The sequence below is a fragment of the Delphinapterus leucas genome, chromosome 19 (genome assembly GCF_059928025.1).
Source record: "Delphinapterus leucas isolate spDelLeu-1000000601 "Yukka" chromosome 19, BTC_Dleu_Yukka2, whole genome shotgun sequence".
In the NCBI taxonomy this organism is placed as follows: domain Eukaryota; kingdom Metazoa; phylum Chordata; class Mammalia; order Artiodactyla; family Monodontidae; genus Delphinapterus; species Delphinapterus leucas.
Genome location: NC_143147.1, coordinates 21,091,456 through 21,110,024, shown reverse-complemented (window position 1 = coordinate 21,110,024; position 18,569 = coordinate 21,091,456). Strand labels below are relative to the sequence as shown.

Sequence of the window (18,569 nt, the reverse complement as noted above, 5' to 3'; positions counted from 1 at the left end):
TGAACTCTTGTAAAGCAGGCTATGATTTATGTGTGTGTGTTTGCATGTGTGGAAAGCCGCTATAAAATATAGACATTCTGCTTGGCTGCCAGTATCTCGTTTTCTTTTTCAACCTTTCCACTAGATGGCGGTAGATGCCCAAGAAATAACTTGCAAAAGCCTGGTGGAGGGCTGTGAGAGGGGCGTCCCATCCTTTCACTGGGCTGTTGGTAGCTGAGCGGACACACTGTTGTTCCTCTGTTGCGGGTGGGCATGGTGTACATTTTATTTTTTCGACTGTGTGTGTGTCAGGGTGGGGAGGCCGGAAGACTTGCCACAGACCACCTGTTTAATCCAGGTTCGCTCTAACCATAGGGTAGCGTCTTGCCAGCTGGGGGAAAAAAAAAATCCCTAGAATTTTCCTCAACTATCAACAGACTTAATAGAAGCCACGGAACCGGTTCAGGAAAGCAGCCAGCTTCGATTTAGAGATGCCGTGGTATCTGGTCCCTCTATTTGTGGAGATGGAAGAGAGCCAATCGCTGGTGAGGAAATGGCCGCGGCGACCTGGGGACTGAAATCCCACAGTGAGACCTGCGATCAACCCACAAGTACTTATGGATTCCCTCCCATGTGCGTAGCACTAGATCAAAAGCTACACAAGAAATAAAAGAGGTGGCGTCCTCCAGTCCTCTTATAGTAGAGAACACGAAACATACAGAGAAGTGCCGAGCAAGACCTAGCGTGATGAAGGTAACATTGTGTGAAGATGGGAAGTCCTCCGCCAGGGTTGTCTCCCGAGCACTTCGGCCACGCGGCGGGAGCCCGCGCCCCCTACGCCCTCTGCAGCAGCCAGTGCCTAGGCGGCTAGCACTGCTACAAAGGGGGCGTGGCGTGGGCGGGCCCCACGGGCGGGGCTTTCTTTTCCCCAGTGCCCGCCGCCGCCGCCGCCGCCGCTGCTGCTGTAGCCTCTACCCGCCGCGCGGACCGAGGGAGCGCGGTCGCCGCCGCCTGCCTGCCCGGGTGCCCGCGTGCCCGGGCAGCGGTGGGCCAGGATGTCGGGTTTCCTGGAGGAGCTGCTGGGAGAGAAGCTGGTGACGGGCGGCGGCGAGGAGGTGGACGTGCACTCGTTGGCTGCCCGCGGCATCTCGCTGCTCGGGCTCTACTTCGGCTGTAGCCTGAGCGCCCCCTGCGCGCAGCTCAGCGCCAGCCTGGCCGCCTTCTACGGCCGCCTGCGGGGGGACGCGGCGGCCGGGCCAGGGGCTGGGGCCGGCCCGGGGCCGGGGGCCGGGGCGGCGGCGGAACCCGAGTCGCGGCGCCGCCTGGAGATTGTCTTCGTGTCCTCGGACCAGGACCAGCGGCAGTGGCAGGACTTCGTGCGGGACATGCCGTGGTTGGCGCTGCCCTACAAGGAGAAGCACAGGAAGGTGAGCTGCGCCGGCCTCGTCGGCTGCTCCGGCCTCGTCGGCGTCCCCGGCCCGGGTGCGCAGCCCGCGAGTTCCCGGGAACCGGGTCCTCGCCGCCGCCCCCCCCCGGCGCCCCCTCCGCCCCCTCCGCCGTCGTGCACGAGCTTCCCCTCCTGCCCCTCAGCGTCCCCTGCCTCTGCCCGCCTCCCCGTCCCGGAACCTCGCCGGCTAGCGGCTCCCGCGGCAACTCCTCTGTGCCGATGCCAGGCCGCGCCCGCTGGGGAAGTTTGAAACCCCTGGGATCCCGACTCGCGTCCTGGGGAGTCGAGAGCCCGGTTCCCCCATGGTGGGAAGCCTCGAGTAGGGGGTGGCTGCGCTCGGGGGTCGCGACTCGGTGACCCCCACCCCCAGGCAGAGGCGCAGGGAGGGGCCGCTTCCTTTCCCTCAGCGCTAGACTCCCCGCGGATACCTGTGGTGGGGGAGGAGGGCGCTAGCCCCCTACCCATAATGCCTGAACCAGGAAGTTTCCTCTCTTTCCGAGAGAAATGGGCTTTCCTGGGGCTCTCTCCGGCTGTGGCCGGGGACCCGGAGGCCGAGGCTAGGCCGCCAGGCGCCCTTGAAGGGGGGGGGGGGTTGTCGGCCGCTGACCGTGGCTTCGGGCGAGAAGCTCGCTCGTCTGCCTTCGCCTTCCCTCCGCCCCCCACCCCTACCCCGGGCTGAACTAGTGGCCCCCGGGGAGCCTTTCATTGTCTGGCTGTCCAGCCATCCTCACCAGATGCCTCTCGGGCACCGGACCAGACCCGTCCGTGCAGCTCTTAGTTGCTTGGTTGGTGGGCCAGTGTTGCCTTGACATCGAATTAAATGCTGAACCGATCCCATAGGTGCGGATTGACCGGAAGAACGAGGACTGGGGGAAATTTATACCTTGCTGTCAACTTCTCATCTCCCGCCGCCCCCCCCCCCGGTTTGCTGCTGAAATTAGGTTTGATTTTTGAGTGTGTCTGTTGGATGGAGATGTGTTTTAATAAAACGAATTCAGGAAATTTTGCCATGCATCGAAACAGAAAAAGTTTTGGAGCACTTTTGCTTAATTAGTATGCCTGATGCAACGTGTGAATCCAGCCCCTTCCTTTCCGGAGGAAACTCTCATTTTATGGAGTGGACAGGAGAAGGGCTCTTCTGGGGGCGTTTAGGGCTGCCATGTGCTGCTTTAATGTGTACAGAATCTTGTTGAGAAGCATGATTTAAACTTAGTCGAGTAAAAGGCTTAGACTGTGACTCTATATGTCTCGAGTAAATCATCCATGGAAGCAGTGTAAGGTACAGACTTGGTATTTAAAGTATGAAATACAGTTTAACAAATATAGTTTGTAAATTTAACATTGGAGAAACATGGGCTCACTAACCACACAGAGGCAAAGCTTGGCGTTTTAAACACTTTTTAGGTGATCTTGCCATTAAACCATATTTAATTTATATGGTGCCTGAATATGAATAGCCAGTCCTTTTTTGCTTTAAAACATGGGAATCCTTTGTTTTCCTTGGTGGTGGTTTTTATGATCGTTTTGGGGAGGAGTAATGTCCAGAAAGTGATTTATCAAGAAATATTTTCATTGTTATGTCCATTTTCTGTTGTAGACCAAAGTCCATGTAAAATAATGTCCTTATTGGGCAATACAAATGAATTCTAGCTTTTGCAAATACACAGTGATGGTAAAATGTTACAGACCTAAGGCCTATTGTTGTGTTTTCCTCCACAACAAGTGGGGGAAATAAATTTGCTGGATAGTAAAAAATATGGGACAAATTGAGATGTTTTGCAAATGCTTAAAGCTTTTTTTCCAAAAAGGAGAATATCTGATATGACATAGGCCATGCCTAGTTCAGTGTGCTCTGGCTAGTCCTTTTACATGAAAAAAAAGTGGTCTGTGGCTCCAACCTGGACTTGCTAATTCCACCAGGATGAGAGTCTGGATGACACAGGGCAGAACCTCATTTGAAAATACAGTTCAGATTGCTGGCCTGTGCCCAAACCATGGTGCGTTAGCATATTAAAAATTTATTTTTGCTCAGAGCTTTTCTGACTCACATTTTATAGTTCACTTTGTTGTCTAAAACAAGTCCAGGGCTTCCCTGGTGGCGCAGTGGTTAAGAATCCGCCTGCCAATTCAGGGAACCCGGGTTCGAGCCCTGGTGGGGGAAGATCCCACATGCTGAGGAGCCCGTGCGCCACAACTACTGAGCCTGCGCTCTAGAGCCCTAGAGCCACAACTACTGAAGCCCGCGTGCCTAGAGTCCGTGCTCTGCAAGAAGAGCCACCGCAGTGAGAAGCCCGCGTACCTCAAAGAAGAGTAGCCCCCGCTCGCCCGAACTAGAGAAAGCCCAGCCACACACAGCAAGGAAGACCCAATGCAGCCAAAAATAAATAAAGTAAATAAGTTTATTAAAAAAATAAAACAAGTCCAATTTTCAAGGAGGTAGTTTCTGCTCCTTGAGGTTCATGAATAGGCAACTCAAGATTTGATCCTAGAAATATTCTTATTTGTGGTGATATACCAGGTAAAAGGACTCCAGCTGTGTTTCTTATGGAAAATATACTCTTGGAAATTACAACAGCTATGTACTCACTTTGGAAGAAATTATTTTCCCCCTTGAAACCAAAGAGATGTAAAACAAATTCCTTTTCTGTAACTTTGAGTTTTTGTCTCTCTTATTTGAAATTGGTGTGCTTAGAAATCTGTGATCTTGGGATGCCAATTCTGTGATAACAACAGTGAAAAACCCAGGGCACCCGCGATTCAGGGTGCTCACTGGCTAGACAACTTAGCTTCTTGTTGATGGATTCTGTCCATGTTGTTTCACCAACTATAAAAATAGCATTAAAGGAGAGAATTTTGTTTTTACACTGAAGGGAAACCAAAGTTCCAGATTACTAATTTTTTTAAGTTCTCATTAACATTTGTTCTTAAATCCATTGGTATACTTCCCACTGGGATAACAAAGGATATGGTCCTAATTAGTTATTGGCTGGCATTTCCCTAAAGAAAATTGAAAAATTATGGTAGGGAAAGAAAATGCAGTGTATTATTTCTCTTTTTCTTCTTTTATTAATTTCCCCTTTATATAGTAAGAAAGTCTCGGGATAGCCGAGACTTTAAAACTGCGTTTTGCATGGCTCCTCTCACCTTGCTTGGAACTGTGAGAGAACACCAAATAACAGGATTCCAGCATCTTTTTTAAAAAAATTCTTTGTGGAAGGTTGTCCTGTTTCTACTTGCTTTAGTGGTTGGGGCAAAAGTAATTGAAGCTTCACTTTTTGGCTTCTAAGCACACACATATAAAGAGCTGTATAGAAATTGTAATTAGATGATAACAGAACTTTGAGTGCTTTTATAAGAGCCGTGTTGTCAGGAAACACATAATCCTGAAGTTAAGGCAGTTAGATTTGTTTTAATACGTAGGTTTGTTTTTTGTTTTGTTGATAGACATTTTTCAGATTTCTGGAGAGAAAATGTGATGAATAGTTGGAAAGTGGTGAAGATTCGGACTTTTGGGATTTGATCTATCCCTTTAGACTAATATGGGTTACTTAGTTGTCAAAACTGGAGAGTTGATCTTTGGGATCTGCTTCAGCATCACAGAGGAAAGCACTGGTTTTGGTCTTAGAGACACAGGGCTCAGCTTTGCCTGGGCTGGATGCCTGATGAAAAACATTTGGTCAGTGTGCGTGCCCTGACATCAAAGGACGCAGTACCACTGGTCTTTTTTTTTTATATATATATAAATTTGTTTATTTATTTTTGGCTGCGTTGGGTCTTCGTTGCTGCGTGTGGGCTTTCTCAAGTTGCGGTGAGCGGAGGCTGCTCTTTGTTGCGGTTCTAGGGCTTCTCATTGCAGTGGCTTCTCTTGTTGCAGAGCACAGGTTCTAGGTGTGAGGGCTTCAGTAGTTGTGGCTCGCGGGCTCTAGAGCACAGGCTCAGTAGTTGTGGCGCACGGGCTTAGTTGCTCTGCGGCATGTGGGATCTTCCGGGACCAAGGATCAAACCCGTGTCCCCTGCACTGGCAGGTGGATTCTTAAGCACTGCACCACCAGGGAAGTCCAGTATTGCTGGTGTTGATCTGGACAGGTTTGGTGGGCTCTGGCTTGGTCCCAGAACTTCCTGCCCCACAGAAAGGGGATGAGAAAGTCAGAGCAAGAGAGCAGCAGAGTTAGGGGCTCTGGTCTAGCATCTCTGGTCCACCTGCTTCGGCCAGGGGAAGTGGTATCTTCCTGTTCCCCGCCAGGGTTGTTTGCTCTCGGTGATTCTGATTCAGACTAAATCAGAGGCTTGGCCTAGAATTCACCTGAATCACTTGGGCTCTTTGGATGGGGTGAGATTTGGTACCAACCCCGGCAGTCTTACAGCTCTATCTCTCCCAGTGCTTTCTCCCTCAATCCAAATACCCTAGCCACTAAGAGAATGATTTCTACAACACTGACAAATGACTTTCGAGGTGGTAAAAGATGGCAAAAAGGCACCGCTTTGAATATTGGCGTTTTCTGCCTTCCACATAAGGAGCCTGGACCAGCCAGGACAGGTTCCCTCTGTTGCCTGTGTTTCCAGGACTTGGATCCATCTAATAAAAGACAACAGTCTGATTAAAGTAATAAGAGCAATTTTCCTTGAGAGGCTTTTTCCTCATTCCATTATTTGTAATGTATTTTTTAACCTCATTTTTCTTCTCTGCATAATGAAGCTGTCTAGTGTAGTGGCTGAAAATACAGACTCTTGTCCTTTAGATCCTGGCTCTGCCATTTATTAGCTGTGTGACCTTGTGCAAGTTATCCTACCTCTCTGTGTCTCAGGTTCCTAACCTATAAAATGGAGATGGCAACAGCACCTGCCTTACAGCATTGTTGTAAAGACTACACAAGATAATATACACGTGCCTGGCATATAGTACGTGCTCAATAAGTGCTAGCAATTATTATTTGTTAATAAATGACCATGAACTTCAGTAATTCGTTTTATAGTGTGAGCCTTTGGAATATATCACATTACAGAATTGCAAAACTGTTATGAGGCATATTTTTAACTTTTCGAACAAATGACCTTTATAACCATACAAGGGGATATGAGCAAGGAGTTGAAAGAATTGCCCTAGAAGAGCTTACAATCGAGGAGAAAGATCTAGAAAAATGAAACAAAAGCAAATGGATATAACAATCGTTCCTTAAAGTACTGATAGTACCGATATTTACTGAGCTTCGTACTTATATTTGCCAGTGAAACTTGAGACAGCAAATCAGGGAAGCCAGGCATGATAAAGGAGAAGTTTTCAGGTGATGGGGCACTCTTCTTGAGAGAGATTAGTTACGTACTTGGGTGATCGTTTTTGTGATTTGCCAAAGCCATCAGGCATGTCTTCTGCTGATCCTAGCTGCTCAAATCTGGGCGGCTTGGGGGTTGCAGGATTGCCGCTCTTTCGCGTGGGAAATGGACGGTGCCTGCTCTGGTCTCTGGAGCTGTAGAAGCCTCATCCCCCTAAGACAGAGCCGCCTCCCTTCCCAGCTCTGGAATGTTGCAGGATAGGTTTGTTCAGACCTGTCGCCATTTGCGGATTTAATACTTGTCTTCTAGTTAGCGGCTCAGGCCTGACGGACCAGCTGTCCACAGCTTTTGCTGATCCATTTGTCTCCTGATGTGGGTTGGGATATGAACTAGAGCACAGAGGAAAGCAGTGGGTTTTGAGGTTAGGGTCATTGATTTCATTTACCCGTTTCCTCCGCCCCTACCCCCTTTTTATCACTGTTCCTTGTGGTTTGAGGCCTTGTTTTAATATCTGTGCAAATTGGAGGAAGAAGGCTTTGTGTTGTATACAGCCTGGGTGGGGGGTGAACAAGTCCCTCAGTTGGGGGGATGGCCGGGGGCGGGGGTTCTTCTTTATTTACTGTTAGGACCTGGGACCCCAGGGTTCCAGCTTGCCCCATTCTGAACTAGTCTGGGCTCCTTACTGCACGATTTTGTTTCAGGGGGAGAGTGTAAGCTTGGCATAGGATGTGTTTTTTCATGTTCTGAATCCCCAGTGGTGCTCAGTGTTAACCACCGGGGTGCTTGGGTTTCTGTATTTCATTAATTTATCATTATACTGATTCAAAGGCACTCAAAGAAAATGGCTATGAATTTAGAATCGTTTTGCTGATCCTGACTTTTACGAAGCTCTTGCATACTGTTGCTTTACATCTTGTCATTATTTAAAAAGTGACTAAGAGTTCTTGAGTCTCAGGAGTCATCCTTGATTCTCTCCCACCCCTCACATCTAAAAGGCACTGAGGGACTTCCCTGGTGGCGCAGTGGTTAAGAATCCGCCTGCCAACGCAGGGGACAAAGGTTCGAGCCCTGGTCCAGGAAGATCCCACATGCCGCGGAGCCATGAAGCCCATGCGCCACAACTACTGAGCCTGTGCTCTGGAGCCCGCAAGCCACAACTCCTGAAGCCCGCGCACCTAGAGCCCGTGCTCCGCAACAAGAGAAGCCACTGCAATGAGAAGCCAGCACACCGCAACGAAGAGTAGCCCCCGCTCGCCCCAACTAGAGAAAGCCCATGTGCAGCAATGAAGACCCAACGCAGCCAAAAATAAATAAATAAATAAACTAAATTAAAAAATAAAAAAATAACAGGCACCGAACCCTGTTGATCTCCTTAACAGTTCTCAACTCTGACCCCTTCTCTCCATTCCTACCATCACTGCTTGAGTTCATATTTCATCTGGACCACAGCAGCCTCCTCCATGGGCTCTTTGCTTCCAGTGCTGACCCCTGATTCTCAAGACTAGAGCTTCTCAAACTGTCTATAATCAAGGATCAGTTTGCTTTTGTTGTGTTGATTTGCAATCAGTCACACACCCATACGTGGCCCTATTATACAGGACTACTGTACAGCTTGAACCACATGCAACTCCCCACTGGGTTGACAACACACAGACTGGTCTCTGTCCTGTACAACAAGATGAGACCATTGGTCACAAGCTTGGATGTTGCTGGAATATTGAGCTGCTGTAAGCAATTCTAGGTGCTCACTCTCCTTTTCTGTACCTGCCCTGTCATGGACCAGTAACAAAGAACTGATGGATAACTACTGGGCTACAGACCCACCTTGAGCAGTACTGCTCTGGGCTGTTTCCAGAATGGAATGACAAGTTCAAAAACACAACTTTGATCTTGTCATTCTCCTGCTTAAGAATTTTTCAGTACTTCTTCATAGCCTCTGGGGTCAAGTCCAAACTCTAAAGCGTGGTCCCCGACTATTCTCCTGCCTCTTCTCCCACCTGGGCAGTGTCCTCTCTCCTCCTACCTGGCTAGTTTGGATCTTTCTAAAATCAGTCCTGGTTTCCCTGCTCTAAGAAGCTTTCCTGTCTCTTTCCTCTCTAGGTGGGATGCTTTTGTGAACGTCCATAGATGGAGTACATAGATGTCTTAGCACTTAGCCTTGTGTGAATTTTTTTTTTTTTTTGGTCTTTTTCATTTGACTTTAAGCTCCTTGAGGACAGAAACCAGCCAAAGGGAGGGGAAGATGATCAGTGTTTTGGTGCTGACAATCGGATAATATGGTTACAGAAAGCAGGCGTGTGACTTTTAGATTGGTAACTTGAAAGCATGGTAGTTTCCACATTGTGTGAGTTGGAATGTGCACTTTCACTGGTACTTAGCTCTATTTTAACATTTAATATTAGAGTTGGGCCCTAATTGAATTGTATAATTGTATATACCCACAGTATGTGGCTGGTTTTTTTCTTAATGAGTGCTTTCAAGAGTACTTCCATGAGCAAGTGAATGTGTAACTCCGTTGCCCTGTAATTCTGTGCTCAAAAATAGAAAAAGACTCGCCTCTCCATTTTTGAAACGTCAAAGATCTTAGTTAAAAGCTGCAGGCCTATCATTCCATGCTTTTATATTTCTGAAATAGTTTGTGTTTCTCTAGCATCTTTCTTCCAGTGAACTCAAACTGCATGCATATTATATCTGCCAGCAGCTAGTCATCAGTAGCTATTAAGCATTTTAGTTTTTCAAAGTATATTTGAGTTGGAGAATTGATTCAAAGAGAACCAATTATTAGATCAGGGTCTCAGTGTTGGAAGAAAGGGGTCAGCTGAACTCTCTTAAATTCAACTCGGTCCTTTCTGTTCAAGAAATTGGATCTTAAAAAATGTGCACATCAAACATTCTCCAGGGAAGAGGAGGGAGCCGAAACTTCTCTTTTCAACAAATCACTTCCTGAGTGGATTCACTCTAGATAGACTCTGAAATAAGATAGAGATAGTTTAACCACCTGAAACATTTGCCGTTGCTGGGAAGACAGGAGAGCCAGAACGCCTTCTGTTGCTGCCTTCCCGTGGTGGTGGTTTCTAAGGGCCTTTTAATCATTTGGCTTTTTTTAGAACAGCCAGTGAAGTGTCCCCAACGCCCCTTCATCCTATGCAAAGCCTTGGGGCTGCTTTCGTGCTTTTGTTCGGAGACGAAATTGAACTTCAGGTATCCTGCCGAGATCCTAGGACTAAATCAGTCCTCCCTTTTATGAGGTTTTCAGAAACTGCTGTTCTAACTTCCAGTGAAATCTCAAACATGTGCTTTCTGCTTTATGACAAGTAAGAAGTATAGTAATTGAAAATTGCTTGAGTGCTGTTATTCTGTAGTGAAACCCTGTAATGGAAACTTTTGTTCTGTGGCATCTGTGATTAAATGCAAACATAAATTTTCTGCTGCTTGCTGGTCATATAACTCTTGGACCAGATATACAGTGGATTTTTGTGTGAACTACACCTCAGAAAACCCTTTTTAAAAAACAATTTTAGCTTAAAGTTCAGCATCCCTTTCTAGTACATCTATCACCCACTCCCCTTCAGATTATCTTGAGACCCCGGTTACAGGTAAATTCAAGTAATATTTCTACAGTTAATAATGCTTTTATCTTGGATCATTGTTGAGTAGTCATAAAATAGGGTGTGGTAAGTTTTGCTGTTCCAGGGATAGAATTTCCCTCTTTGTTTTCCTAGGAGAATTTTATCCACATGAATCGGTTTTCTACAGTTTTTTGTTTGTCTTTTTTGGTCAATATCCCTGGGATGAAAATCTGAATGGATTGATGTGCTTAAAATCAGAAGATGCTGCCTTTTCTCCCCCTTGTACGTGATCAGGTCAAGACAGTTTTCTTTTGATCGTGGTGGCTCACAGCACAGCTGCCTCATCTGTTACTCATTTTTTAGGGTTTGATGTGAAATATAAAGACTGGGCAGAACAACGTGCAGTAGGCAAAATCACAGTGCTGCCCTCTGAGCTCTGAATGGCAGTGGATGTGGGTCTGAGAGCAGCCTTTTCTCACCTTTGGGCACGTACTTGACTGCAACTTAGAAAAGTGTTTAAACCCACAGACCTTCAAAAATACCCCATTATAAGTGGTATTTAAAATCTGTTGCACAGTGCATAAGAGTGTGGACTCTGGATCAAGCTTCCTGGATTTGAATCCTGTCTCTGTCACTCTCTAGCAATGTGACAGTGACGCAAATTACCTAACTTGTGTGTCTCTTAAGTTTCTGGTCAGTAAAATGGAGATAATAGTATCTATCTTATAGGGTTGTATTGTTAAGGATTAAATGAATTAATATTTGAAAATTGTTTAGAACAGTGCCTGGTACATAGTGTCACTGGAATGTGTACCCAGGTGCTTGGTTATGCCATTCCATTTTTTTTTAAGATTTAATTTTTATTTATTTTTGGCTGCGTTGGGTCTTCGTTGCTGTGTGGGGGCTTTTTCTAGTTGCGGCGAGTGTGGGCTACTCTTCGTTGCGGTGCGCGGGCTTCTCATTGCGGTGGCTTCTCTTGTTTCGGAGCATGGGCTCTAGGTACATGGGCTTCAGTAGCTGTGCACGGGCTTAGTTGCTATGCGGCATGTGGGATCTTCCTGGCCCAGAGATCAAACCTGTGTCCCCTGCATTGGCAGGCAGATTCTTATCCACTGCACCACTAGGGAAGTCCCTCCATTAAAAAAAAAAATGGTTTATTTAATTTAATTTGTTTGGCTGCACCGGGTTTTAGTTGCGGCACGTGGGGTCTTCGTTGCTGTGTGCGGGATCTTTAGTTGCGACATGCAGGATCTAGTTCCCTGACCAGGGATGGAACACAGGGTCTTCCCTGCAGTGTCAGCGTGGAGTCTTAACTGCTGGACCACCAGGGAAGTCCCCATTCCATTTTTTAAAATGGTTATTCAGATTACAGGAGAAAAGAATTCTCAGCTTTTTTCTTTCTCTGTATCCCCTTTACTTTCAACACCTGGCTCTTTGCTTCTAATGGCCTATCATGTAATCTGGTGTCTCTTCAGTTTCTTACTAGGACTATAATCATTCTTTGTCAGTTGTTGACGTGATGACATATCCATGTCTTTGAATGTGGGTATGATTCTAGACTATCTCTTTGACTAATTGAATACTCACTTTTACTAAGTGGCTTCTATTTTCACTTTTGAGCTGGGAGAGGAGAGGGGAGAGATACTGGTCTGTGCCTATTCCTCCTGCCATTTATTTATTTTTTTTACCTTTTTATTATGGAAAACTTCAAACACCACACAGGTGGGGAAAATACTATAGGGAACCCCCATGCACCCAGCGCCCAGATACAACAATCAACTCAGGGACACCCACTGCCCCCACCCCTCACTGGATTACTTTGAAGTCACTCCCAGACATCATATCACTTCCTTCTTAAACATTTCACTAAGTAACTCTTTAAAGAAAAATAACCACAGCATCATATCATACCTTAAAAATCTAATAATTCCTTCATATCAGCATATATCCAGCCAGTATTTCAATTTCCTTGATTGTCTCATGATTTCTTTTTGTTTTGTTACAGTTCGTTTGTTTGAATCCAAATAAGCTCTCCACTTTGCATTTGGTACCTATCTCTCAAATCTTTCCCCCCTCTCCTGACCATTTATTTGTTGTTCCCTTTCATTTAAATTGTCTTTGTCTCTGGGTCTGTCTACTTGCCACATTCCCAACCTTTTCTTAGCTGTATTTCCCTCTTTATCTAGGTCTGTGGAATATTGGGTCCTAGGTTCAAAAGGGTCCTAGCCTCCTGTATCTGAGAAGTCCAGGTGGGGCGGGGGGTGGCCCTTGTGGGCACAGGTGGCTCTGAGGCTGACAGTCACATTGCACGGTGTTGATTCACAGACCTTTTGGTCAACAAAACTCCAAAGTCTTTTTCACCAATCTTAATACCTGAACAAATGAGAACAGAGTCCCAAATATTGTGTCTGTCACCTTTAAGAATCAGTTTATTGAGATTTGATGAGTTTTTGCAGTCTGTTGAAATATTTTTTTATGCCTGTGTGGTCATCCACTATGATCATAGCCCCTTCTGGACCTTGAACTATGTGATCCCTTCCAGACCTTGTCTATGTCTGGTGATGGAGCCCCAGGGCACGTGGCTAGGGGCTTCCTCTGGGCTAAAAGTGGTCTGTTGGTTAGTTGTTCAACCAACTTCAAATCCATCCAGTTCTAAATCTGCATCATTATTCCAGCCCACATTTCTCCATCTGGTTAACATGTTTATCCTAGGAGAACTTAACAGGTAGCTTGCTATAACTTAGATATTTGCTATTTCCCTTTTGAGGGAAGATAGTCTGCAGTGCTTTGTGTTTGGTGAGCCCATGCTTGCTTCTAAATTGACCACTTCTTTTCCGAAGTGTTTAGTAACTGTGATAACCTGCAAGGTTTTACTTAAGGGCTGATGTCAACTTCACCAACCTGTAGTTTGCAGAATCTACCTCTTTTTGCCCTCTAGAAAATGGATATTCCATCTGTTGGTTGCAGTTAGCTGATATAATGTGCACATTTTCTCCCCCTCTGATGTAATTCATACCTTATAGGAAGAGTTGCTAGATCATCTGGGTATCTGTGGAGCGATGGTACATTTGTTTCCTGTGGTAGATCCTGTAGGAATAGCTGTGGCCAGACACCTCCAACAGCTGGTGTGTAGTTGAGAGCACTTGATTTGTCCAGGAGGCCCAGATCCTGCGCTTTCTGAGGGCTGACTGGCAATAGTGGCTGCCTTGTCCCTATCCCAACACCCTCCACCCCCCACCATCTCATTAAGGCACTAATAGAGCCTGAGGGAGTCTTTTCTGTAATGCCACTTCTCCCCATCAGGCGCAGGCAGGATGAGACTCTGCTGGCTAATTAATTAAGTGTGGCATTTTGTTTCAAAAGGAGCAGGAGACAGTAACTAGTGACAAAGCAACCCAGCGTACTTGTGCAGATAGATTTTTCTTAATATTTGGCTTTTTAGGATGAATTAACCCATTTATTTTGAACAATTTACCTTGTTTTAAAATGCATTTGCTTTCTTGCCCAAGTGTATTTGCCCATTTACGATTACACATGAATCTGTGATGTGCTTTACAACTTGGCACCTAAGAATTCTGACATTTCAAATGTTAGGCACAAAGATGAATTGGAATTAAATGCCTAAAACCCTTTCCTGGTGGAAATCTCTTGCCTAAATTTTCAGAAGATCACTGGCTTCAGCCCTTGGATGCATTGTTTTAAGATTTTACACATGTTCTTAAGAGTAAAATACTACTTAATACCACTTGAACGTATTCTCTTTCATTTGGGTTTGTGGAAAGTATTAATTTGCAGGGGCTGTGGTGTGGAACACTCTGGTTTTGAAGCACTTTTTGAAGCACTACTTTCCTGTGAAGGCTCAAGTGGTGACTTTCCCTGAGATCATCTGAGTCTGTTCTTCAGTTGACAGGGCCACAGAGGCAGTAGTTACAGGGTAAATCCAGATCCTTGGAACAAGACATGGTGCTCCTTCACGAGGAGAGTGGGATTTGTTTGCCTGTGCGCATACACAGCACAGACTATGGCTTTACTGCTATTTACATTAAAAAGCCATTTGTATTCCTTCATTCAGCATATACTTAAGCACTGTTTTTCCACTTATTAACTTTTCCCATTTCCAAGAGAAAGCCAGCGTTTCACTGGTTAGTTGTAAAAATAATTCTCTTTCCAAAGATAACCACTGTTAATAGTGTCTTGTATATTCTTCCAAAAAAAAAAGTATATACTGTATATATAAACGTAGATGCTTAAATATTGTTTTACACAAACAAATTTTAGTATTTGAAATTAATTTCTATTTTCTGAAAAGATAGTGCCTTCACATGTTAGAAAAAATTTCAAACAAAACGAAAGGCATGCAGGGAAAAGTAAGTGTCACTTCCATTGTGGGCCATAGTTCGCCTTTCCCGAAGCAGCCACCATTATCAGTTTCTTGTGTGTCTCTTCAGAGGTATTTTGGGAAAACAGTATTGAGGTTGCTCAAGAAGCTAAAAATGGAACTACGTTATGACCCAGCAATTCTCTCCTGGGTATGTATCCGCAAAAAACAAAAACACGAATTCAAAAAGATACATGCACCCCAGGGTTCATAGCAGCATTGTTCACAATAGCCAAGATATGGAAGCATCCTAAGTTTCCATCAACAGATAAATGGATAAAGAAGGTGTGATACACACACACACACACACACACACACACACCCCACACACACACCAAAATACTACTCAGCCATAAAGAAGAACGAAATTTTGCCATTTGCAGCAACATGGATAGACTTGGAGCGCATTCTGCGAAGTGAAATAAGTTAGAGAAAGACAAATACTGTATGATATTTATACATACATTTAGACTCCACATTTATATGTGGAATCTAAAAAACTACAACAAACTAGTAAATATAACAAAAGAAGCAGACTCACAGATACAGAGAACAAACTAGTGGTTACCAGTGGAGAAAGGGGAGGCGGGAGGGGCAATTTAGGGGTAGGGGATTAAGAGGTACAAACTATTAGGTATAAAATAAGCTACAAGGGTATATTGCACAACATGGGGAATATAGCCAATATTTTATAATAACTATAAATGGAGTATAACCTTTAAAAATTGTGAATCACTGTTATATACCTATAACTTATATAATATTATACAGCAACTATACTTCAATAAAAGAAAAAAAGGTATTTTGTATGTGTATAAGCACATATGTGTGTGTGTGGCCCTGACAGACATACTTTTTTTTTTTTTTTAACCAAGCCTTTTGCATATCTTGCTCATTGGCTCCCTGACAGGTGCTAGTTTTTCTCTCTCAGGTGGGCAAAGACTAGAAATGTAGTTTCATAGCCCTATGTTAACTTGGTATCATGTCTCCCTTGGTAATGAGCCCAACAAAGATGGAGACAAGAAACAGGATCCCCCCAAACTACTACTGTCCCCAGAAGAAAAGTGACTTAGCCTGACACACTCAGAGTATGGTGGGCTAAGGAGACCTTGAAAGCATTTTCTCTGTCCTCTGAGAGGGGCCTCCTCTAGGACTAACATAAAGCAATGAGAAGACAGCGTCTGTGAAATTACCACTTCTGTGCCCTGCCGTTTGGATAAATTAAGAGGTTATTCTCTGAGGCTGTCAGTCTCCCCTTCTAAGAGTATTCAGATTTATATGGGGACAAAAGGCTTCCCCAGCCCAGCCATTTGTATTATGCTGTGCCTTTTGTAGTGACTAACATTAGGCAACTTGTATTTAGTGTAAGTTTTTGTTTACTAAAACATGCTGCACTTTCAGAAAATCCATCACTTCCAGAATCCAAAGTTATAAAATAGAAAAAGTAAGGGGCTGTGACTACTATCTTCATTATGGAAGGATCTCCATTTTATTAGGCTGGATTGTTTTAGATTGTGAGCTCCTAAGAGGTGTTTGAAATGTGATTTCTCCCACTTAGAAAAACTCGTCTGCAGCATCATAGGAATGCATCTGTTGCTTTGAGAAAAACATACAAATATTACACCAGAAGTCTGTGATTACCCAGATCACGCACACACTTTCCCTTTCCCCTGAATATTCCTTATTCTTTTCTGTATGAGGCAGCTGAGAATACTTACTACTCATCCGGTGGTAGATTCATGTAGGCAAGTTGCTTATGGAAAACCAAAGGGTTGCTATGGGAATTAAATAGATTTATTAAATAGATAATAGAAATTATGAAAAGCAAACTTTACAAAGATCTGGTGAACCTTTAAAGGGGGCTTGATTTAAGAATGGAAAGGGAATTAGTGTCAATTTAGAATATTTTCTGAACAGTCCATCATAAATGCAGACTGAATGTGTCGACAAAACCAATGATCTTGCCTCATCTTACTTACCTTCATGAAGGTATTCTTTAAAGCTGTATAGTAAGACTTTGGAAATGTCCTAAATGTTCATCACAGGGTGGTTAAGTAAATTACAGCGCTCAGAATCTTGTTGAACATGATTTAATGCCTTTGCTGGCACACAGAGCTATACTTCAGATATTGTATTCAAAAAAGCAAGATCCCGAATTATACAGATACCATGACTGCAACACTGTTTAAACAGTTATATAAGAAGAAGGATCGAAATCAGAGCCCATCAGAGTATACCCCAAGTTGCTTATTGTTATGTTGGGATGGTGGCGCCTATGGGTGGTGGGTCACTGATTTCCAAGTGATGTAATCACTTCTGTAATGAAAACTTAAGTATATGTGAAGAAAATAATGGGACTCTTGCCTGAAAGAGTGTGCATCCAGTTTTTGAATGCTTCATTTTTTGTTTTGTTTTGTTTTGTGGTACGCGGGCCTCTCACTGTTGTGGCCTCTCGCATTGCAGAGCACAGGCTCCGGACGCGCAGGCTCAGCGGCCATGGCTCACGGGCCCAGCTGCTCCGCGGCATGTGGGATCTTCCCGGACCGGGGCACGAACCCGTGTCCCCTGCATCGGCAGGCGGACTCTCAACCACTGCGCCCCCAGGGAAGCCCGAATGCTTCGTTTTAGTGCAAGGTTTTTCTTCCCCTCCTTTGGATCTAGTTAGCAGTTAGAGGCATCTTTAGAAGGATGGGTAACTTGCTCATCGTTTCTTATCTAGCAAATAAACGTGGGGTGGCGGGGGAAGAATCAGCTTGCAGCCACCTATTTCAAGAAAGGTTTCTGGAAAGAATAACTTGAAAGTGACCTTTTCAAATGAGGGGGAGGATAGTCCAGTGGATTAAGAAAGAAAGATATTCTGGATATAAATAACCATATGGGAATGAAGGGGGAAAGCTGAGAAGGAGAAAGTTCATTTGATCCAGCTCGGAAGTGAGTATGGGATGGAGAGAGATGATGCATGTTGGAAAACTGCTGAGTGACAGAGGCTTCCCGTGCTCAGTGGGGAACAGTTTAACCTTTTCTAAGGAAAACAAAACTTCCATAGGCAGATGGTCAGGAAAATACACCATAGGTGATGCTGATTTGGAGTTGCAATTTTTGTGTGTGAAGACTCTGAGAAACCGCCTGCAGTGGCCTGTTTGCAAGGTGATGGTGGCCTCTCTCAGGGGTTTGGGCTTGGGATGAGAAAGAAGGTCTATCCAGACGTGCCATATAGTAAGAAACAGATGCTTTTTGTACCAAAGAGGCCAACGTCGAACTAAAGAACCTCATCCTGGGCCAGGTTGCAGAAATGCATTTTGTATACGCTTCCTTAGATCATAAAGAAGAAACTCTGGGTTAAGGGCTTCTGTTTGTTAAATAACGGGAAGGAAAGTCCTCTGGTGATTTTCCACTCCTGTACAGTGTTTAGACAGGGAGCGATGACAGGGACTAAGGCGTTCCCAAACTGGATTTCCCTCTTCATATGTGCTTATATTGCAAAAATCAGGTTTGCACTTTTCATTGCTTTGTATTGGCACTGCACAGTCTCGGTCAGTCACGTGTTTTGTTTTTTTTAATTTTAATTTTAATTTTTTTTGCCCACACCACGTGGCTTGTAGGATCTTAGTTCCCCGACTAGGGATTGAACCCGGGCCCACGGCAGAGAAAGCACTGAGTTTTAACCACTGCGCCACCAGGGGAGTCCAGAAATTCACCAATTTTGATAACTTTTTAAAAAAATGCACACTGATATAACAGCTGTCACATACAATCTAACAAAATTGTTTCGCATGAAGTTAAAGACAACTAAGTGCTACTAGAGCCATCTTACGGAAAAAACTGAATGAACCTTTCGGCCCACGCAGTAAAATGCCCTCAGCCTTCAGCCTAGCGCGAGGCACACGGTCATCGGTCAGGAGGGGGTGACTTTTCCGTTCTGCCA

General features: G+C 44.8%; 1 protein-coding gene across 2 annotated transcripts in view; it reads left to right on the top strand.

Moving 5' to 3' along the window:
- Nucleotides 1–937: 937 nt before the first annotated feature.
- The window catches only part of NXN (nucleoredoxin), a 141,248-nt gene continuing 123,616 nt past the window's right edge, over nucleotides 938–18,569 (top strand). Inside the window, exon 1 of one of the 2 annotated variants that reach the window (XM_022595775.3) lies at nucleotides 938–1,406. In XM_022595775.3, the coding sequence (XP_022451483.1) occupies nucleotides 1,035–1,406 (372 nt within the window). In that variant the 5' untranslated portion in view covers nucleotides 938–1,034. The remainder of the gene's footprint in view (nucleotides 1,407–18,569) is intronic. The other variant, XM_022595774.3, reaches the window with a different exon arrangement.